The sequence below is a fragment of the Drosophila miranda genome, chromosome XL (genome assembly GCF_003369915.1).
Source record: "Drosophila miranda strain MSH22 chromosome XL, D.miranda_PacBio2.1, whole genome shotgun sequence".
Classification (NCBI taxonomy): Eukaryota; Metazoa; Arthropoda; class Insecta; order Diptera; family Drosophilidae; genus Drosophila; species Drosophila miranda.
In genome coordinates, this window is record NC_046673.1 from 17,410,993 (window position 1) to 17,435,048 (window position 24,056).

Genomic DNA, 24,056 nt, shown 5'->3' on the forward strand with positions numbered 1-24,056 from the left:
TTGTTTCCTTTATTTAGACTTTATATGCACATAAAATAGTTATAAAACACATGGAAACATTGGTTTTGCAAGAACATTTCTTTCCCTTATATTTTTATTTGTACTCCATTTTCTTTTTGTAGGCGTAGGTCGTGAGGGAGGGAGCGCCTGCCATTGCCTATGCGATTTCCGCCCCGAAACTATTTTTAAAAACCTTCTGCGGCTACGAAACGTCAATTGCTGGAAAATATCATGGGTTTCGGGCGAAAAAAAAAATTGATTATAGATAATAAGTTATGGGATCGAGTTCTTGATCTGGAGATCAGGGATCTGCGATTTGAAGTATGGCTGTAACTAAGATATGTATATGTATCTTGACAATGGGCTTAATTTTCTTTTACCAAAAGAGCGCCGGAAGACCGCAGAAAAACTGATTCCCGTCCATCAAAAAACTGACCCATGCCCATAAATATGATGTCCTCTCGTTAAATCACAATTTTATAAAGAAAGAAAAAAAGACAGTTCAAAAACTGTCCCAAAAAACAGCAAAAGCCTGCCAATGGCCAGGCAAAGGGCAAAGGGTTAGCGAGGTATAGGCGCAAGAGCCGATGGGACGGTGTGTCAGGCAGGAGGGGAGGGGAATGTGAGTGAAGTGTGGCAGCTTTAGACAGATCCCGCTGCATAGTTTTAGTTGCCTCTAATTTTACGGCAGAGTAAACGCAGACGATGGAGGAGACGACGGCAGACAAAACATTTGGCAGCTGCCAAGACGTCCTCAGAGCCGGTCTCGCGTCTCGCGACTCGTCCTCCATCCCGGCCGAAGGAGACCCTCGACTGGCAGCGGCTTGACAAGCAGCGATTAAGAAGATAAATGATTATTTTGAGCAATGCTAAAATAATAGACAGCGAAGGCTGCAGCACCAGAATCCTTCTTGGCTTAAATTTCTAATTAGATGCCAGCTAAATTTCTGGTGCCTGGGCGGTGTGTCTGTGCGCGTGGCTGTGTGTTGGCGTCTTACAGTTCATTTATTGATTATTTTCACCACTATACGGGCATATATATGCACACAAATATATAAGGATTGGTATATATCGAAGTACTTTGAACCCTGAACGAGAGCGACGCACTCAAGGCGACCGATGCGGCGACCCGAGGAGCCAAAAAACCGAGGCCGTAGACCTGAAACCGGCTGCCCTTTTTTTTTTTTTTATATGTATATTGTATATTTTGGGTGTATTTTCATTGTCAAGGCTAAGCGCAGAGTGACGCCCTCAGCACGCATTTGTGCGTGTGTGTATCTGACAGATACGAATATACAAAATACATTTATGGGAAGCAGCTTGAATTTGAGCCTTGGCAAAGTGTGAACACACTATCGCCAAAAAAAAGGTTTGAATGTGAGAATAACAGATGCATTATATGCTTTAGATGTAGAGGGTATTATTTGCTGGAAAAATACTCATATGAAAACAGCAGATCAGAACCATAGGGCTATCAAATACTATATAAATAGTAAGATGAGTAACGTCTATACATTTCTTTGGTACACGATTTTTTTAGGCTGGCTCCAGGCTCTCTCTTAAAATTTTGTATTATATTTTCTGAATGAATAAAATTCAAGTACTGCTTATCTATCTCCGAATCGATGTACTATATGATCGAAAGAGTATTCTTTTGGCGGACGTAAGAGTGCGTAGAGCGTTGAACTTGAAACAAAAGTTGATTCAACTTTTGGCGCGGGGGGCAGCAAGTGCGTGTACCTAGCAGATACACTGAACTCAACCCCCCACCAGATACCACCACTAGATACTCTGCCAGCCTAGTGAGCCACTCTCCGCTAACGGCGCTTTCTTTTATGATTTTTAATTAATTTTTATGTGCCAGCAGCAGCAGCAGCAGCAGTCGCGAAAAGAAACCGAAAATCTTGTTAGCCAAAAATTAAAATTTAAGCAAATTTGATAGATAGTTAGATGGATAGATAGGTTTATGGAGAGACAAGCATAGAGATGCTCCCTAGGGGGAGGGGATTCAGAGCAGAGCAGAGCAGAGGTCTCGCAAGTCAATGAACCAAAAAAGGTCAAACATTTTTGCAAAAACTTATTATACCCGATACTCAAAATGAGTATTGGGGTATATTAGATTTGTGGTAAAAGTGGATGTGTGTAACGTCCAGAAGGAATCGTTTCCGACCCCATAAAGTATATATATTCTTGATCAGCATCAATAGCCGAGTCGATTGGGCCCTGTCTGTCTGTCCGTCTGTCCGTCCGTCCGTCTGTCCGTCTGTCCGTCCCCTTCAGCGCCTAGTGCTCAAAGACTATAAGAGCTAGAGCAACGATGTTTTGGATCCAGACTTCTGTGATATGTCACTGCTACAAAAATATTTCAAAACTTCGCCCCGCTCACTTCCGCCCCCACAAAGGACGAAAATCTGTGGCGTCCACAATTTTAAAGATATGAGAGAACCAAAAACGTAGAATTGTAGAGAATGACCATATCTTTAAGACTGCGAAATCTGAATTGGATCGTATTATTATTATAGCCAGCATCAAGAAAACAATTTCATTTTTTCTCGCCCTGTCTCTCTCTAACACACACGTAGCATAGGCGGCTTTGCTTAGAGTAAAACATTAGCGCCTAGATCTCAGAGACTATAAAAGCTAGAGCAACCAAATTTGGTATCCACACTCCTAATATATCGGACCGAGACGAGTTTGTTTCAAAATTTCGCCACACCCCCTTCCGCCCCCGCAAAGGACGAAAATCTGGGGATATTCAAAAATCTCAGAGACTATTAAGGCTAGAGTAACCAAATTTGGTACCCGCACTCCTGTTAGATCTTACTATAAAACGTGTATCTCAAAATTTCCACAATATTGCACATTCGAGAAAACTAAAAACGCAGAATCATAGATAATGACCATATCTATCAGATTGCTGAATCTGGATCAGATCAGATCATTTTTATACCCAAAAGGAACAAATCAATTTGCATTGGATACGCAGCGCCCGACGTCACGCTCAGACTGATTTTCTGTCTCTCTCGCACGCACTCTTTGTCGTGTCGTTCAATATTAGCGGCGTCTGCCGGAGGAGAGCCATACTGACTTAGTATCGGGTATAACCGTAGAGTTGCGGTGTCCGCAGCAACTCACAACGTTCCCCCTCGTTTTGTGTGTGTGTGTGTTTTTTGTATCCTCTTTTGGTCTCTATTTTTCCGCACAGCATTTGCAGATCTAATGTTTCCCATACCGATACCGATACCTCCTTCAGTGATAAATAGTTTTGATCTGCTTTTGGACAACAACATTTCGACATTTATGTTTGGGATTACTCGAAATTTCCATATCAATTGGGGATCGGAATGACGGGTGACCCAACCCAAAAGTCTTCTTGTAATACCTACGCTTTCCATACGGTTTGGGTATTGCGAAAGTCTGCTCTGATCGGAATGATAATTATGTGTGAAAATTGACTGATTAAATAGTAAACAAAACGCTACAAAATGAACATTCATTTTAACCCACTTTATAACCACTTTATTTCATATTTGTTTAATTAAATGTGCAAACTATTTTTGTTTTTTTGTTTTGTCAGTTTTTGTTGAGGCAGCTTGCGGCGTTTCTATAAATATAAATCTCCACGCAGCAGTTAATAATAGTTCGTTAGCTTTCAAGCTCGTTGGACGGCATCTGAATACGAGCAGTCGTGGCCGAGCGGTTAAGGCGTCTGACTAGAAATCAGATTCCCTCTGGGAGCGTAGGTTCGAATCCTACCGGCTGCGTTATACGCGGAGAGCATTGATCTGATCTCTCCTGGATTTTCTTTTTTGCATATTCTTCTGCCTTTTTGCTTCCTTTCAATGAAATATATGTACCTTTTTCTTCCATTTGTACCTTTTGTTTTCTCCATTTTCCATCACCTTTTCATCCATTTGTAACTATTCTTTCACTTCTTGTAGAACTTTCTCCACACATTTTCAGCTCTGCCTTTTTCACCCCCTCAAAATCCTCTTCCTTTCGGAGTTTTCTTTCTTATTTTTTTTCACGCCCTTTTGCAACGTCTTCATCTTTATTTTTTTTATTTTACTTTTTGTATTTTTTTGTTATCACGCTTGTTAATGTCATTCGGCGACGTTCCGCCTCCCTGACTCCGTCTTTGCCACCGCCTCTGTCTCTGTCTCTGTCTCCGTCATCGTCACCGTCTGTGTCCCCGTCTGTGTCTCTGCCCCTTTGGGTTCGTCCTTTGCCTCGCCTTATTAGCCGCCATTAACACTTTTGCATGACCCCCCCGCCACCCGCCTTGCGGCAGACAGTGGGAACAACAAAAATGAAGTTGTCTTTTGGTTGAAAGCAGAAAGTGGCAAGTGGCGGCAGTAAGGATGGGGATGGGGATGGGTTTCGTGTTTCGTCGCCTCATTTCGCTTGCAGCATTTTGGGGCAGCACCTTCATCTTGGGCAGCACCCTCCCCCCTCTGCCGCTTACTTATATGCCTCTTGTTGTTGCTGTTTGATTTCGGGCATCCTCTCTTTTGCGATTTTCTTTGTCTGCTGCTTGTTGCTGGCTAATTAAAAAGCATCTTCCCTTTGGGGGTAGACACGAGTAGCGGCTTCCTGGGAGTCTGGGCTATGAATCAGGCAAAGCTAAGGGCGAGTTCTGCAACCAAAGATCAATGGAAATCAAAATTCCGCTTATGACACTATCCGGACACACGATTGCTTTAAGAACGGATACAGAAGACAGACTTTATTCGTTTCAACATTCCCTGAATATCTTCTATTCTTGTTCCATGTCCTATCCACTGAAATATATCTTTTATCCATCCATCGAACCATCCAAAAACGAACAATGACAGGACAGGCGTAGCATTAACAAAACATTTTTTTGAGGACCACCCGAGAGGCGGGACAATGAAATACGAGAGCGAGGCTGGGGGGCAGGCAAATAGTACAAATTTATTTTTCTATATAAATTGTAATTTGTTGTTGCTGATTGTAATCTCTGGAGAGCGGGTGGTGGGGCGGCTGTGGTCTATCTTCAATGCCGCCGTCGCTTTCAATTCGATGAACGATCGTCGATTGGCGCCAGGCAGAACCAGAGGAATATTCCAACCCCGTGGAAGCCGAAACAATTAATACACTGCAGATCGCAAAGCTTTTAAGGAACAAATATAAAACGTGAATTGGTGTTTGAGTGCTCAAAAAGAGTGTTGTCTTTCCATTTATCATTAATTTGGTAAGTGATTGATTGATAAATGATAACCGCTTGTATACTCCGTTCAAGGATGAACTCTAAGGCTCCTACCATATTCCATTTTATTCTCTTTTAATTCTTCTATATTCTTTTGCAGTGCTATTTGTATTTATTGACAACCAAAATACCACCAAAAGACCAAAAAAATAACAAAAATGCTGAACAAACTAAAGGTATTAAAAAAATACAACAAAATTCAAAATTGCTGCTGCATTTCATGTAAATATGTTCAAAATTTGTAATACCCATCGCAAAAAGAGGGTGTTGCAACAACCGAACGAACAGTAGCAACTTGCAACATTGCCATTGAGTACAATTAATTGAACACCAACAACAAATCGATTGCGCGAACAACAAAAACAACAACGGGACAAGAACAACATGACACATTCTGTTGTTCCACATGCCGCCGATGCCGCAGGGCAACCAAAACCAGATGAAGATGAAGACGACAAAAAGGAGCCACAACAGCGGCAGCAGCAGCAACAACAAGCTACCTGCAACATGTTGCCAGTGCAGGTAAAAATGTTGCCTTTTGTTATTTGCCGACATCCAACCACAACTGGCTCTGGCTGGCTGGCTGGCTGGCTGGCTGGCTGGCTGGCTGGCTGGCTGGCTGGCTGGCTGGCTGGCTGGCTAGCTGGCTGGCTGCCTACATGCCCCATCCGCCTGCCACTCCATTAATAAGCCAAAAGACCAAGAGGCAGACCCACACTTATTGAGTGTCTAATTAGCGTCAACATGGCTCCTAGCAACATGCTGCTGACAACTGAAAGAGCCCACAAAGCGAGTGAAAGACTTGCCACAGACCAAGACACAGACACAGACCCCTACCACTCCCACTCCTACTCCCACTTCCACTCCCAGTCTCACTCCCAATAATAAAACAAGAAGAAAATACAAAAAATCACTTAGAAAGAATCGTACATGTTGGAAAACTTTCACTTGACGCTAAACAAATATCGACGACAGGGCCTGCCCGGGATGGGGGTGCGGCGGAAAACTGCCTGTCAGGTGTCCTCAAACGGAATCAATTTGCCAAATGACACAAGCAATGAATCCAAGGCGGGGAGAGAGTCCCAGCGAGACCCAGGACAGTGCCAGCTGCTTTAGAGTCAAGCGATTGATTGGCAAAGGCATTTGGATACTCTTTGGATACCGGATACCGGATACCAGGGAATGTTATGATTTTCCCCAGATGTTCGATATGCCAAAAAGGAACGTACATATGTACAATGTAAGTCATTTCGAAGCTTTGAATCTCTTAAACTTAGAAAGTGGCTATCATCTCGAGGCTGCCTCCCACCACAGAGACCCTTGAGAAAAAAATGCAATAATGTCATGCGATCTATACGCAATTGATCTGGATTCCCGTAAGCTTCATCAATACCCGCAAATAATGTCACAATTCAGACTCGTCAAGCTCCAGACGAACTAAAAAATAATGCCAACAAAAGACCTTCTGCATCTTGTTTCTTTTTAATTTAAAAGCGATGCAATTCCCCATCAGATTGGTCATGAAGTTCGCTGCAGGGAAGGTGTTAATTTAAACCTCAAAAATTACTTATTAAATTATGGGATACACTCGTATGTACTGCTCAACAAGTAAACGATATTTGATTATTCATTTGATTTCTTTCGTATTGTTTTTCAGACAAAAGTATCAAAAGTATTTGATAGACTTTTTCACAGACTTGAGTGTGATGAACTTGTTCCTAGAAATGGAGCCAGTACCACAGCCAATCCATTTAAGAGCCAAATAGGAAACACTTGGGACTGTACAGTGTGCTGTGTAAATTTGGTGTTTCAGTCTTATGAATGTCCAAATGAGATCGATGTATATATCCCAACTATGGGTACATATATCGCTTATAGAATAATATTTCCTTTTTCCCATAGTATTGCTTATAGGCCTATTGTATTATTTATTGACTCAACTTTTTTCTTTCTAAATTTGTACAAGTTTTTGGCAGTTCTTCGTTTCTGGGGTTCGGTGCCAGCTTTGACAGTCTTGTTGGCTCTATTCTAAATGTCGTTCCAGTTTGCGTTGGGCCCTGCCCGTGCCTCCTGCCTCCTGTCTCCTGCCGACTGCCTCCTGCCTTCTGGCGCCTGGCTTGATTGACAGTTTTATTAAGAATATGTATGTGCGAGAGTATAAACTGCATAAATACGATACGAATATTTAGATATACTTTTGTTGGGAGTACGAGTACGAGTACGAGTACGAGAGACTGTATGGAACAAAATAACAATTTGTGCAGGTATGATGGACAGGCTTCTGGTGCTGGTGATGACATGGCATGCAAAGATAGTTGATGTATCTGCCAGATACATGTGCCACAATTTGCCAGGGGGCTGTGTGGCAGGAAAGACAGACATGGAAAGAGGCAAAATTAATTAACACACTTGAGAAGTTTGGCACAAGCGTCGGCAATTAAAACTCATTAAATCAAGTTAAAAACTTTTGTCGCTTGATATCAAACTGCATCTCCATATCAGCAGAGGCAGAGGCAGAGGCAGAAGCAGAAGTGAAGCCTGGCCAAAGTTTGCGTAACCTTCCGTAATAAAGCCACTTAAGTGGGTCATAATGCAGACAAACATCCAGCGCGGGCCAAGAGCAACCGTTCAACATTCAACGTTCCACGAACAACGGGCCAGAAGCGAGAGTCAAGAGGCAAGAGGCAAGAGGCAACCGACTCCTCTCCAGCATATTTATGCTGAAAGCGAAATTGAAAACTTTTCCACCGATATATGGAGGCAGCCACACACATATCTATGTCTATATATATGTACATATATAATATAATGTTTGCAAGTGTCTGAGTGCCACACACAACAAATAGAGCAAAATGCAAGAAAAAGGAGCAACTTTCACTCTCTCTCTCCCTCCACGACCGAAACTTGGGCTGTCTTATATGCATATATATATACATACATATATATATATATAAAGTGGATATCTGGGCAAACATTAAGCGCATAAAAATGGCATTAAATTGTGCGCAAAATAGCTGCAAATAAAATTGTACTTGCAACTTTTTGGGTTGCTGCCCGAATGTGCTCTGCTTCCCATCTTCTTGCCTTGGCTCAAAAGTGGCATGCCACACACTGCAATGTGGCATTGAAGAATGCTAATTTTCATACATCTAGAGATATATGTTCTGGGGTTGAAAGATACAAATGATTCTTAAATAGAACTCGATATTCGATATTCGATATTTTGTGCGCAATATCTTTTCCCTCAGCCCATACAGCCCAACAATTAAATCCGCTCATTCACAGCCTCATTCGTTATTCATAATCATGATTCTTCAATTGACGTTATCGCCTTCATTGTTGGCGGAAAACTTCAAGTGTTTCCCCCCTCCCAGACGGTTTTCTTTGCGGCTTTCACAGATTCTTACCGCTGCAGTTTTTTGTTTTGTTGCTGGGACTTTTCTTTGACTTTCAACTTGCAGCTCAAACACTCACACACACACACTCATACTCATGCAAGATGGCGTCAAGTATTTATTGTGCTTCTCGCTCCACAGCCCCCACCTCGAAAGGAAAGTGAAAACTTTACGCCAGCGGAAAAGTCGCGAGTGAAAATTTAAACCCCACACAGCAACAAAAATAAATGCAACAAATACTTAAGGAAAACTTTGGTTTAAACTTTTCTGGGATAACCTCTTAACTCCATTTTTATTCAAAATTTAAGGGATATAAAATTGGTAAAAATCCAAATAAATAACCATGGGAATATAAATTTCGGTAGGCATTTTAATAGATATTTTTTACCAAAATATTTGCTTATATGTTGCATTCTTAGAGATTTCTTTGAACATCTTTTTCCCAAATTTTTTAAAAAATGTTTGAAGTTTATTTTGATGGCGGTAGAATGTCTCTGAAAGTTTTAAATAAGTTTAAGTGATTCAAATGAATAAATTAAATAAAATTCAATAAATATAGTTTATATTAAATTAGTTCTAATAATTGTTTAACTTTGAAATAATACTTTCTTTGTTGTTGTTTAAGTATGCAAATGTTATACGATTATTAAATGGACAAGGATACCTACCTGTACCTTCAGCTGGTTGGACCCATGCCCTCTCCTCCCTCTCAGCACACCCCCCGTGCACCCATTACTGTCTTCGATTAAAGGAACACCCCCTTGGTCATGCTCCTCATGCAATCCTCTCGCTCTCGCTCCCTCTATTTTTCTTCTTATGTGTGCCTTTGGTCATTTTGCTTTTTTTTGTATTTTGGGCTTAGGTCAAACAATTTTTTGGACAACCAGCAGAGGCCGAGGCAGCGCTGCCGTCCACCTGCAGCACCGGGTGGCCCCGATGGCACCGGGCCGACGGTTGGCGGGGGTTGCATTTTTAGGCCCCGCCCACAAGCGACGCTGCACTACGTTGTGATTGGCCAAAAACAATTGGCAGCAGCTGCAAAAAAAAATACAAAAACATACAACAAAAAATGTTCCTTTTGCTTTGTTACTGCTTTTGTTGTTGCTTTTGTTTTGTGCTGCGTTCAAAGCAAAAACGAAACAAACAGCAGGAGCGACGGATGGACTGTGGGGTGGGGAGGGAGAGACAGCAAAAATCGCCCCTTTCGACAGCAAACGGCAGAGGCAGCGACAGCGACAGAGCCAGCAAAAGCATTGCACACAGTGCAGCAGCAGAAGCAGCAACAGCAGCAGCAGCAGCGAGCTTTGAGCGCACGAGTGTGTGTGTGTGTGTATGTGCGTGTGTGAATGAGAGAGCTTCAGAGAGTGAGGGTGAGAGACCCATTGGGCAGCAGCAGCAGCGAAGCTGACGTTTCGTTTCGTTTTTGTTTTTGTTCGTTTTGCTGCGTTCTTCGGTTGCGTCGTTGCGTTCCTCGTCCCTTTTGCCGAAACTTTGCAACGCGCTTCGCTTTTGGTCACGTGCCCCAGTCACCGTTACTCTCGTCACAGTCACCGTTACTCTCCACACTCTCCCAGTTGCACAGTCACAGTCACAGTCACAGCTTGTGGCATGCATTGGCGCCGATAACTGCCATTTTTCTGCTATCCGACGACGACGATGGTGACGCCAACCAGCTCTGCTGACGTAGACGTAGGCTGCGATGTCGCTGTTGTTGTAACTGTTGTTTGCCCTTGCCCTTCCCCTTCCCCCTCCCCCGCACTACAGTACTAGCCTTCATCGAACGAATGAAAGAAAGGGGCAAGAAGGGGGAATAGTTGGGTTAGTCATGGCAGTTGGCCAGAAGAGAAGGGTACGGGTACTCGTGCAAAGGGGTTACTCAACTGGACTCTCATTTCACCTTTCTTTTGCAGTTCTTTTATACCCTTGGGGGTTCGGGCTTTGTGTGTTAATTTTGTAATTGTTCCGATCTGCGGTACAAAATATTCTTCAATAGGAATTCTGCCATAGGTTGGCGGTATCTGTGGTATCTTTGCAAAGAATATTATAAGAATGTGCCACACATATAACTCCATCATCAATGGGAATACTTCTACAAAATACTCATTACATACCAAAATGTTAAATAAATTGTAATGAAATACCAAGATATTGCATTTCAATTTTCCGTTCGATGCTTCGTGTGGCACTTCTATTGTCTTTTCGGCTATCCCTAGTCATTGCCTGAGTCGGTCCCAGAATCCAACAACAATAAGCAACAACAATAAGCACAGTCTTTGGTGTGTATGGAATATGACTATTCTGGTGAAAATTTCACAAACTAATGATAGACACTCTCCCTGATATTGATATCACCTGATATGAATACAAGACGATACCTTCCCGAATATGCTAACATAAATTACAAGCTAATCTCGCTGGAGGGGCACACCAATCAAAAATTGTTCTAGGTCCTGGCTCCACCTGAGAGTATCTCGATCGTCGTTCTGTGTGTTTCCCTGTAATGCTGTGCTTGGTTCGGTTATCTGCTTGCATTTGCCTGGCTGCTTCCTTTTCTCTCTGCCGTTCTCTTGCCATCATTTTTGAGCTTCTTTTACCCCATCTACTATGTTACTTATTTAGTTTTATGTACGGTTTATTTTCCTCCTCTTTTCCTCTGTTTTTTTTACGGCTGCTCAGTGCAAAATATTTTTGTTTGCTTGCCAAAAAATTTTGTCGATTTTTGTTGTCATTGTTGTTGGTGTATTTTTCTGATATTGTTGGTGTATTCGTTGGTGAGTTGTTCTTGGTGTTGGTATTGGTGTGTTGTTTGTAGCTTTGTCGCCGTCTCCAACGTCGTTTGTCCTCGTCGTCGTCGTCCTCGTCGTCGTCGTCGTCGTCATCGTCGTCATCGTCGTTCTCATTGTGTGTAAGTTTTTGCTGGCAAAGAGTCCTGCGAGGCTGACTGGGGTTATTCCATATACTCGTAGTTGTTGGTGTGGTTTTTGTTGCTGTTAGTTTTTAGTGTTATTGCTGTCGCGTTTGGCGTCCTGCGTCGCATCCCATCGCATCGCATCGCATCGCTTCCCATCGCGTTGCGTCTTTTGCCACGTCGCCAACATTTTGATGTTGTTGCATATAATGAATGCTGGCCCGGCATCCCTGCGCCTGAGCCTGGGCCTGGGCCTCGTCCTACCGCCCCCTATAACAATTTTTTATTCCATAGATATCACAGATACATGCAACCAAAGAGTGGCAGAAGTTGGATGCATATGTATGTATGTATGTACGTAAGACTGGGGAAGAGGCAACGTAAACACTTTTGACATTTTATTTTTCACGCCCGTTTTTGTGTGTATTCTCCTTACACTCTGTTTGGGCTGTGTGTGTCCTTTGTTGCCATTTTCGATGCGCTTTTCCTGCTTTTCTCGAGTATATGTGTCCCCTAATGTCACCCTCTCGGCCTGGTCTCATTATTGGCAGAGCGTTGGTGCTGGGCTGTCGGTGGAAAATTGGGGGAAAATCAAAAAACTTTCCCCATTGCATACTTTGTGGTGCGGTGACCCGAAATCCTGTGCGGATGATTAGCTGGAAGCAAGAGCATGGGCATTTCCGATTTCCATATCCATCTGCTGGAATTATAAGTAGTAATGTTGTAGGAATCTTCGTTTTCGATCAGATAATAATACTGGCAATAGTGGATCATAATATTGAGGAATATTTGGGTTTTATTTTCAGTAATATTCCTGATTTATATTTGTTCAAAAAATACTTTTTGTTAACTTGATGTTTTTACAAAATAGTTTCCGCAAAAGATCTTCATCTTCATATACATATATGTTTATAGATGTATCTCCTAAAGACTATCTTGCTACAAAATATTGCTCGAAAAATGTACAAACGTAGGAATATTATCCAATAATTTGCAGAAAAATGACTCGCACAGTAATACCCTCTATTGATGTTCTTCTGCAGAACTGAGTTCGTTTTTGCAGTGCAACAGACAACTCCATCTTATTCCCGGTCTTTCCCTTTTGACAAGTGCGTTTCTTTTGAATGGATTTTCTTTCCCTACCTGCTTTCCCCCCCTTGGCATTTTTCCCTCTTGGTGCACCGTCCCTTTCAGAGTTTGTGCGACTTTCAAATGACTTTTTGGTGCGTCGATAGTTTGCTCTCCTTTGTCTATACAATCTATACACGGCCATCTTTCAGGATATATGTATGTACATTTGTACACCATAAACATATGCATATTACAATGATATACCAACCGGATGAGTGATTTTGATGCGAAAGGAAACCTACCAAAGATACCAGATGGCATACATGTGCATACTTATTGAAGAGCCTGTTGTGGCAGCTTCTAGTATGCTTCTTTGATGTCTGCTGAAGTCTGTTAGAAAAAGCCACAAACATACTTTGTTTTTGTCTTGTTGTAAGCTCTTAAAATCAAGAACTTTCCATGTTTATTATTTAAGATATTTTTGCCATTCAATGTTGAAAAGTGTGGCCAATCAGTATTTAAAAGTAACTAGTAATCAGACAATCAGCCAGGTCCTTTCAAGCTAACTATTTTAACCAATTGTCATATAATTTCATGAAGTTTGAAGTGAAATCAGTAAAACTAAATTTATCGGTATTTCTATATTTTTAAAGTTTTATTAACCCGGATTTTCGAAACGTATGTCAGACGGCTTCACGCATTCAATACAAAGAACTAGAAAAGTTTTGTACATTTATTTATTTGGATTAACACTCAATATTTGATATATTAGTAAACAAAAAGTTTGTACAGATAGTTTTAACCAATTTAACCCAGCCTCCGAAAACCACTTCTGTTTTTTGTAACCAGTCATATTTTGGCTTATATCTTTAACACCGTACGTTCGATTTTTGTAGTTTTTTTTCGGAACAAAGAGCTATTTAATTACTTTTAAAAACCTAGACTTTTTCATTATTATTTTTTAAATTTTGTCGTGGAATGGAAATGCCCACATGTAATTTGCATGGCATGATAGTTTGTTTTTTTTGTATCCCCTGAACATTTGGCAGGCATTGGAAAGGCAACTCATGTGTGCAGATTTTTAATTAAGAATGGGGAAAAAATATGCACAAAGTGAAGGAAAGAAAAGCATATACTCGTAGGAATAGCTGATGGAAATGGTGAAAATATGTACGATATATGGAAGGGAGGAGGTAACTATAGCCCTGATTCTCTCTCTCTCTAGGTTTCCCTCTATATTTTTCTCCATCTTCCTTCCTGTGTGTGTGTATGAGTAAATAAGCGAAACAAAATGTTGAGTGGGTAGTCGATTTTTGGGATGGGAATGGAACAGGATGAAGTATAAAAAATGAAGCAATCAGTGTACAGGGATATCGGGGAGGGGGGAGGATAGTGGGGGTGCAGTGGGAGGTTTATGGTTTCTGTAAAGGCAATCATAGGGATACTCGCTACACATCAATAAATGAAGCAGCCAAGTGCTCTCTAGTCCCTCTCTCGCTCTCGCTCTAGCTCTAGCTCTTTCTGCCATGCTTTCTCTTTCTATCACTTCATATGCCCCCCTTGTATTTTCCCTCTCTTTTGCCCACCTCTTTCTGATTTTTCGCATTTTTTTTTATTGGGCTGCCTCTTTCAACAATTTTTTAATTTGTTTTTCTCTCTCTTTCGCTCACTGCCGCCCCCCTTCTGCCCATCTCTTTCTACACATGCTCTCCATCTCACTCGTTCGTTCTTTCTCCCTCTATTTCGGATAGTTTTTGGCTGCTTCCTTCTTGCCTCGTTTTTATTTTTTTTCTTCTTTTTTTTCAATAATTTTTACGATTTGTTCGTGCTGCAAATTTTTACAGGGGCCTCTCCTACCCCAACCGATCCCCAACCCAAGCCCAGAATCCCCTCTATGTGCTGCCGCTTTGCATATGTGTGTGTGTGTGTGTGTGCAGTAGTGGTGCCACAGGCCAATCCTCTGTACAATGCTCCATCCCGCACAGCCCCACAGTATGAACCACCCACTGGATGGGATGTTGCTGCAACTGAAACTGCGATGTATGTGTTTATTGAAGCGTATCCATTGATTGGCAGGACATCTGCACACGGCATTCATTTTGAAAAGTCGACTACCATCAGCACTACCCCCCACTCCAGCCCCCCACTATCCCTATGCCCCTCTTCGAAAGTTTTCCATCCCTCTATGCCACGGCAAACATGGTATATTTATTTGTTTGCTTGTCAAAATGGTTCCCATTGGTTTAAATTAATTATTAGTTTTCATCAGTGCAAAACTTTGGGTATAGAAAATGTATACGGGTAAAGAATGCTGATTTCTGTTGATATATGGTTTGATTTTTCATGTCACACTCGTGGAGCAATTTGCCAGTAAAGATCGGGATGCAGATTCGTTTTTTTGCACCCTGGAGGGTGTATGATAGTATGGGATGTGGATATAAAGGAGCCATCATGGGACCCAGCTAATATTTTTGAAGATTCTGTCAGAGTAGTCATCATCGTAGAACAACACCCAGAGAAAAAACCCCTGAGCCCCGAATAGATACACTTAGATTAAAATATTAAAAAAAATATATATTTTTGCCGAGAGTAGAATTATTAAAACGTTCCTATTGCGTTTTTAGCTGCTTCCAATTTTACAAATTCTTATCACATTTCCTTTCTGATGTCCTGATTAACGCACAAAATATCTTGGCACGAAAACGTAAAGTGTTGTTACTCGACCAATTATTTCAGTGCAAAATTGTACGACTGGCTTTGGTTTTAATTCTCCAATTTAATTGCTTTTAAATTTTAAAGTGAGACACAATCTCACTTTCCCTGGGATAGTTCTCCTCTTAAATACTTGTATCTCTATTTTCTTAAGACACCCTCTTGTGGCCCCCACACACACACACACACACACTGCTTCCTTTTCCCTTTCCTTTTCCGTTCAGCTTATGTTTCATGGCTTTCCCCGCTTCCTTACCGACCGACCGGCTTCAATGTGACCTTGGGAAAGTTGTATTAATTCATTTAAAGCTCTCGGCAAAAGCGCTTTATATGCTCTTCACCTCAATGATCTGTCCCATAATCATGCTGCAACCCCCACTAGGAAGACCCCAACACCTCGAAGCAGACGGCAGCGTCTTTGGTTTTCGCATGGAGAGGATTGGAATAAAGACGAAAACGAGGACATTATGACGTTATTTATGGGAGAAAAGTGCGCAGTCACCACACACACAAGCCACCCCCAATCGCACCCCACCGCCCCAACCACCACCTCCAGTTGCGTGTTGTGGTGCGTGCGAGAGCCACAGGAAGACAGGAAGACGGGGAAAAGACCAGAGCAAAGTAAAAGGAAATGCCAGTAAAATGTAATGTATTAAATTGTTTTGGCTGAAACCAAAGTATAAATATAAGGAAAAATGAAGAAGGCAAAGGAGTGGGGGGTGCAGGAAAACCCAGAGAGGGAAAGAAAGAAAAAAACAAAGGGGAAAACTACCCTTAGCCAGGCCAAAATGCGTTGCGGTAGGTTAGGGTTCGGTTCTGGAACAGGGTCTGTGACTGCGACTGTGACTGGGACTGGGAGTCTTGTCTTGGAGCCCCGTCTCATGGTCCTGGGGGTAGTATTACTTCTCGTTTTTCTGCTGCTTTTATTTTACTTTATTTCCCATTTTCTTTTGGCTGCTTTTTCGTTCGTCTTTGGGGTAGGTCGTGAAGGGCGCTCCCTGGCCTGGCCTGGCCTGCCATTGCCGTTTCGTTCGTTTCGCCTAATGGCAACGCAATTTCCGCCCGAAAACTGTTTAAAAACTCTTCTGCGCCTACGAAAACGCAAACACAGAATGCACTGTGAGAAAATTCGTGAACGTATTGAGATAGAAGATGGGAGCATAATTATAGACAATCTACCCTGCAACCCCCTTCGGTATAAAGTGGAAGTTTCTGGGTTAGAATCTTCAATCTTTTCTTACAGTGCAGCAGCGACTGCCATTTTGTTTGCTGCCACACTGCAGCCAGCCCTCACAAGTTGCAAGATGCAGGCGCACCGGGGCACAAAAAAAAAAAAACTCCCTCAGCCAGTGCCACCCAAAAGCCCAATGCACAACCCTGCCTCTCGGCCTGGCAGGGTACAAATGACATGCATGCAATGCTCATTCCCCCATTGCCACGCTGCCACGCTGCCACGCTGCCACATTGCCTCCCAGGCGACTCTGCTTCGCAGACCCAAAATGGTCGCCCCGACTCGCAAATGGCAGTTGCATTCGTAATCATGCTGTTTTCCAGAGCTCAGCTCCCAGCGCCCGCCCACAGCCCCCCAAAGCCACCCCCCACCCCCGTGGCAGTCACACCACGTGCCTCTAACGGCGCCGGCAGTCGACGCCTACATGTCGGAAATGTTGGCATGTCGTTGTTGTATTTCTGCTCTAATATCCTTTATAGCAAAAGTGCTTGACGTAAATTGACTTGTTTTTACTTTTGACTTTTAAGGCACCGCCCGCCCCCCCCTCACATTCGTATCCCCTATCCTCTGCCACGGGACTGTAGATGGAATGGAATAAAATAGGGGAGGACGGGGTGGTTGTATTGTGAGATGGGTAGTTCTGTTTGTTTGTTGTTGGTGTGGTTGCAATTTGGATACACAGGATATGCAGGATACACGGGGATGTGTGTATGTGTGTGTATATGTGTGTGGAGGCCAAGTCAAACAGAACTGAAAGCCGAGAACAGAACAGAACAGAACACAACGAGAACTGAGCACAGGAAGGCCGTTTAATATTTATTTTATCCATGTTGTCTCGATGAAGGAGGAGCATGGATATGGGATATGGGTTTGGGTGTTTAGGGTTTGGGGGCAGAGCGGTACGTTGGTTATTGCAGGTGCGAAAATATGCAGGAAATAGCAAGAAGGAATGGAGAGCGCTTAGGCGAAGCCTTGGATGCACTTTGCAGGACCATTGGATGCCCATGCTGTTGCTTTTTATAATAGAAGAATCTGATCTTGATTTTTTATTATTATATATTTCTTCGAAAATCTTGTGATTCAATATGTTCTTCCTACAGAAGGATAATGGACAAAAAGATCTATTCGAAATCATTGCCCTTAAACCTATTCATAGTTTAGCTTAAATAAAAAAGAAACCCCATATGTACGTATCCTGGACACCTCAAACTTTTTTGTTTAATGAGCAATAAATCAATCTAAAAACAAAAAATTATCTCATCAAAAACGGTAAGTTGTTTGAAAAGATATAGCGGCTTTACTATTGAAAATTGAGCGTCTTCCTTTTCCGGAATACCTACCCTCTCTGGCAGGGTATTCAAATAGAAGACAAGCAGATGGGTGTCTGTCTCAGGTGTAGGTGTGTATGTGTGTGTGTATGAATAAAATATGTGAGTGTTTGAATGCATATGTGGGCGCACGAATGAATGTATGCGAGCATGTTTGTGTCTCTTTATTTATTTACATATATCTCGGAACATTTATGTGATGGGGGAAAACCGTTTCGTGATGCCCAAACAGTGCCCCAAAAGTGTATTTTCTTGGCTTTGTCCAGGCTGTTTATCGATTAATATATCGATTTTTGCTCGATGTAAAAGCTTTGTTTTGGGGGACACCTCATTCCACCCCTGTACCTCTCTGCCTAATAGAGTACTTCTGCCTTGAAGGATGCTATTAGCAAACTCTAAAACAAAACTTAATTACGTTCCAACTGGCTGGCAATTTAAAGATGATCTTAATTGAAGGCGCGTGGTTAGCCTTTGGGAAAAAAGCAATGCGAAAATTTCGACACTTCAATGGGAACTTTATTGCCTAAAAAAAAGGGGCCAGCTGCCCCTTCTGTTAATGCCCTGTAGTTTACACATTTTGGGGGGAGAAAGAACAAAATAAGAAGAACACATACATATAATGTTTCGACTAAAGGATACCGCAGTTTAAATAATATTGTAACCTATAGACACTGGTTCCAATTTGGTTTCCATGGACCTGAACAATTTGGAAACTATTATAGAAAAATATAGAAAAGTCGATTAAAGGCCTGGTATACCCTTGATGTTGTATGGAGTAGCGGGCATTAAAGCTGCCTATCGGCTGGCAGCATCAATTGACCTTTCGCATTTCGGCAGTCGTGCCTCTCCGCAGTTCTTCCTCACTCTATTAATGCCCTACCCCCTACCTCTCTCTCTTTCGCTCAGTCTTTCATCAGGCCAACTGCTCCAAATAAAATACGTTGCAACAAGCCACAGCCCCAGCCCCAGCACTAGTCCAAGTCCAAGTGCAAGTCCAAGATGCTTATCTTCTTTGCCAGCTGCTGACCTGCCAGGAAAATCTTGGGGCTGCGGCTGGGAAAATGCACTGGGCACTGGCTTTCCACCTTGGGTCTTTTGCCTGAGTCTCTGGGCTCTGGGGCTCTGGTGAACGTACTCGCAAAAATGCAATAAAGTGCGCATAAATTTACGCGCGAAATCAATCTGGTAGGTTGCAAAATTAGCCAGTGGGAGGGGGGGGCAGACACAAGTGAGAACGAGAGGTGCCGGTTTGGGTTCCCTCTTAAATCGCTTTTTAATAGCAGACAGAACAGAGCCGAACAGAACCTTCCTTCAGCAGTTTGGTTATTTACTCGTTTTTCTTTTCCTTTCGAGTTACCCTTTGGCCTCTTAAGTGTGAAATTTAAGCAGGCAGGCAGCTACCAAAACCGTAGCCAGACTCTCGAAACGTGGCCAGGAATAGCTCGAAAAGTGGTAAAGAAAATTAAGAGGAAAAACTCAAGCCCGAAGTCTGTCAATAATTGTTGTTGCTTCCCGCCTCATACTCATACTCGTACTAGTACTCGTAATGACTTGGCAGCACCACAGCACTGTTGGGCTGCCAACTTGAACTGATTTAATTAGTATGTGCCCGATACGATACGATACGTACTCGTGTTTTCTGGGCTGCCAATCGATAATTGCTCATTAGCTGCCGAATGCGATGACCAATATGATAGGGGAATGGAATAGGCACTATGGAAGACAATTGGGGGGGATACTTCCACTTGGAAGGATATACTCTACCTTTCCCCAAACAATTCTTTTCTTTTTCAATGGCTCTGTTCTTCATTAGGTACATTCGTCAGTATCTTCCAACTTTTAGGACCACCCGAAGAACACAATTTAGGCTTTCAAAGAGGTTGTTCCAAAGGGAAAGAACTCTCTCGATAATCCCTCTAGAATGATGAAAGATTACAGATAACAGACAGATGGACAGACACATATGCTGATCAATAATATGTGCACTCTTTACAGTGGAAAGATTCCTTCTGGCCTGTTTTCTGTGAGTCCTGGGTATAACAAAACATTTTCATCAACAATCCCTTTCAAACCTGCTGTCAAGTAATCGCATTTCATTTCATTTTCGGCATCTAAGCCCCAACTAAATTTCCACTTTAGAATTCTATCAAAATTTATAAGTTCCAAAAAAATATACACCGTGCAATGTCTTCTTTTCGGCAATTGAACTACCAGCAATGCCAGATGCTGGACCAGTGGCTGCTGACCTACGGAGTAATGCTGAACCACCGGACACGTCACGAATTCAGCGACGTTTTGCCAGTGGCTAGACTCTTCAACAAGGTCCATCCAGGACGAGTGGACCTCAACAGATATGTATCCCGGAACAGTGTAGCCATGAAAGCAAGTAACTGGCGTATTTTCAATGCGCGAGTCCTGAAGAAAATGAACATGGGCCTCACGTCAAAGGATGAGGATAAGTTGGCCAGCGCCGTGGAGTGGGTCCAGGATGCGCTTCTCTACAGGCTGATGATGACTGTTGAGGAGATAGCCGATGTTGGGCAAGAGTTCTGGTATGAGAACAATACTCCTAAAACCAAGAAGAAAAACCAAGAAACCCTTATGTAAATGGCTTCAACGGTGTCCCAGGATGACTACGCTTGGAAACCTTTAATAATATTCACGAGATTTGAAATACTTTTCAATGGTTGTACTTGTGCTCGGACTTGTGCTCAATGTCAAAGGACCGCTCCCCAAGGACGAACATTTGGTAGAGGACCGAGCCTGAGCCTCGAGCCAGTTGAAAAGTGTTTTCAATAATCGACAGGTAACTTTAAACCCTCTTACCCTTTAAAAAGAATATTGTGCTAATATACAAATATATGTTTATTATAGAATCGGTTTTTGCTAGAACTTGCTGGAAGATTTGGATGATTACATGGATTCAACAAAAGAATTTTGCAAGAACAAACATTTATTTCATGTACAACAAAATTAGTGAACTAATGAAATAATTGAATTGCTCTATTCAAATTATTTGTTTTGTCTTATCCTAGTGTTTGTCCTATTCGTGTGAAGAGATCTCTCGGAGCATAAGGACTACAATAGCTTGGCATATTTATTATGGTCCTGTGGAAGAAAATGTTTCAAGGGAAAATGAACCAAGGCTTCAGGTTTTGTTGATGAACTGCTTGCAGAATAATTTCAAGCGTAAATTAACCAAACCTTCAGGTTTCAGCCACGCACTGCTTGAACCAAACCTTCAGGTTTCAGCAGCGCGCTGCTTGGTCCCGTGCTTGTGAACCAAGGCTTCAGGTTTCGTTGATGAACTGCTTGCAGAATAATTTTAAGCGAAATGGGACCAAACCTTCAGGTTTCAGCAGCGCACTGCTTGAACAAAACCTGCAGGGTTAGTCGCAACTCAATGATCAAGCTAAATTAATCATTTCGAATGGATAAATATAAATAAGTAAATATAAATAAAGCAGATACTCGCTCAAATGTCACCTCGATTGCTGGAGGCTGGAGGCAGGAGGCAATAAGGTGGCCTTTTGTGGCATGACCTTCCCCCTCCCATCCCGTAAGTGCATAAAATTAATAGATATTTATGGCTGGGACAGGCATTAGCCGCTCGCGGGACGCACAGGGTGTTTGCCTTTGCTGGGTGAAAGCAGTGCAATATGCAATTGCATTAGTAAATCCTTGTAATCCCCACATTAGTCGTCTCCCCACTTTTCTCTGTCCCTCTTTCTCTTTCTCTGTCTCTATTTCTATACGCTTGTTGCCATCTCATTCTATCTTTTTCGGTCTTAGCAAAATTACCTTCACGACCCAAAGAGTATACAGAGAGAGAGAGATAGAGAGGAAACAGCTCCCCAAAAAAAGGGGGGAAGCCTGACAAACCACATGCGATTACAGAAGGTGGTGGCAGAAGAAGAGGGCAAGGGGGGTTGGTGGGGGGGTCCTGGGAGTCTAACAAATCGTTGAAAATATGCGATGCGTGTGTGTCGTTCCGCAAGAGGGGAAGCTCCAAGGCGGGTGCCAAGCAACAAGCGCCAAGGTAATGCATGCCATGCCCCAAAACATACAGTAGTCCCTGCCTTATAGTGGTACATGCCATCTACACAGATCCTTTGAAATGTATTCGTAGATCTTAGATGAATCTAAGTCTAAAATTCCCCTTTCAGAGACTCAGTCATACATCTGCCTCTTCTATATATTCTTTCTACAAAGGTAGGTCCAGCAATGTTTTATCTAGTAGCTAATTTATTTATTTACAAGTCCAAACAAATCTCTAGAACATACCAGTGCCTCATCAATGGCATTCTTAAGCCATGCACACTGTTGCTGAACGTGTGTGTAGGCACCCATATACACGTGTATGTATGTGTATCCCCTGAAAGGAAAAAAAAAAAATCCCCCGTCACAAGGCGCCAAAAAAGATGGCGGCGGGCAAACAAGTAAAAATCGCATGCAATTTGAAGAAAAATATGCGAGAAGTAAACTTTTGAAACGACGCATTTTTTTCCACTACTTCCCTTTTGGCCCCCTCCCGCCCCCCTCTCTGGCCAACCATCCCTTGGGCGCCTTGCCTTCACTGCAGTCTTTGGGGTGGGGGTGGGAAAAACAACCCCTCTGCTCATCATAGCCATGAAATGTGCAAGTGCGTTAGCCCCAAAACCAATTTTCAGTAATGACTGCATTTTGCCGTCGTCTCAGCTCTAGCCCCGTGTGGATACCACCCACCTCCCGGACGTTGTCGGTTTAAATGCACAAAAGCGCGCCAAAGGACATGCCAAGGACAAACGTTAGTTGAACTGAGTCGACGAGGACGAAGAGCAGCACTAGGAACCAGCACTAGGACCAGCATGAAGACGACGACAACGACGACGACGCCTTGCGTAATTTGCTGCGGCAATGGCGGCAAAACACATCGCAAAATGGCGACAGATCCAAAAGGAGCCATCCCTCGCCCCACTCCCACTGTGGCACCCACCCTCTTTCCTGCTGCTCCCTCTCGCTTTTGCGGGTTTTACAATTTTAAGATTTATTTACGTGCTTCGGGGAGTTTTTCCCTCTCTTTTGGGCGGATAAATGCATGCGTTTGTTGGCCGAGACGCGCCAAAAACTTTTCCCGCCCCCCCCAGCTCAGCCCCCAGCCCGCAGCTCCTTAGCCGAACGCCAGTTGCATACTAAATGGTTGGGGCAACCCCCCTGCTGCCTGACTGCTGCCTGCAACCAGGGTTTGCATGTGCGTGTGTGCATGACTGCAAAAGTCAGCCTGTGACCTGTTTGTCCTCTAAAGTGAAATATTTTGCAGCAGGCGAAATGCAATTTTCTATGCGTTGTGTGTGGGCGCACACACACAGAGATAGATGCCGGGACAGCAGGAAAATCTGAAAAGGGCAACTCTGGTGCCGTGATGGCAGCGTGACACGAGCCCAACTATCGAAGTGACTTTCTCTGAAGAGATACCCACATACCAACAGCATTTGAGTCATAGTAGAACCTCGGAGATCTTTTGGAAAAAGTGGTTCTTTCTAATGTCCCATCCCCAATGGTGTTATCTGCTGGAACTATCGGCTATTCGACCATTGCGTAAGATGTCGCTGGGGCGTCATTTAATGCGCCGCCAGTTGTCTTAGCCGCCAGCAGCAGCGATGGGGGGAACAGGACGACGCACATTGGGGGCCGAAATGGAGACGTCGCTGGCATATTTCATTCTCCAGCTACTTTTTTGCCGCTTCATTTGACAGGGCAGGGAATGCGATGGGGGAGTGGTGCAGTCGTGCAGTGGTGAAAGTGGCAGGCACTGGAGGCAGGCAAGGGGATCTCCATCATAATCTTGCCTTGTCGCATTGCCTCTGTGTACTGTGTGTCCTGGCTGCAGCTCCACCTCCGTATCCTCCCTATCCCGCCCTTGCTCCTGCCTTTTCTGGTCTTCCTGCTCTAAAAACGCAGAATGTATTTGAAATGTTTCAGCATTGATAAATAGTTCTGCGCTGTCCTGCGGGGATGCAGTCAGCTCTGTGGAACCTTCCTCCACCCCCCTCTTCCCCTGCGCGTGTGTGGGTTGGCTTTCGAAATTAGGAAAATTAATGTGGGAAAATGCTTTGCCCCAAAGTGAAGCGAGGACGAGGCAACAAACGCATTTCATATATCAAACCGAAAGATGGCATTGCTCAAGGGGGGGCGGGAAGGT

The 24,056-nt window shown here is 43.1% G+C and overlaps 1 protein-coding gene and 1 non-coding gene across 2 annotated transcripts; both read left to right on the forward strand.

Moving 5' to 3' along the window:
- The first annotated feature begins 3,682 nt into the window (after positions 1 to 3,682).
- Positions 3,683 to 3,764, forward strand: Trnas-aga. Its single transcript has one exon. It is a non-coding gene; the product is annotated as a tRNA-Ser (tRNA).
- A 16,189-nt stretch (positions 3,765 to 19,953) lies between these two features.
- Positions 19,954 to 20,873, forward strand: LOC108151336 (sperm flagellar protein 1-like). Its single transcript, XM_017279893.2, has 2 exons — positions 19,954 to 20,681; positions 20,750 to 20,873. The coding sequence occupies exon 1, from the start codon at positions 20,060 to 20,062 to the stop codon at positions 20,480 to 20,482; it is 423 nt and encodes a 140-aa protein (XP_017135382.1). The 5' UTR covers positions 19,954 to 20,059; the 3' UTR covers positions 20,483 to 20,681; positions 20,750 to 20,873.
- The last annotated feature ends 3,183 nt before the right edge of the window (positions 20,874 to 24,056 follow it).

What these genes read in the sequence shown, in the direction of transcription:
- LOC108151336 (XM_017279893.2), top strand. Translation starts at nt 20,060, where the DNA reads ATGTCTTCTTTTCGGCAATTGAACTACCAGCAATGCCAGATGCTGGAC.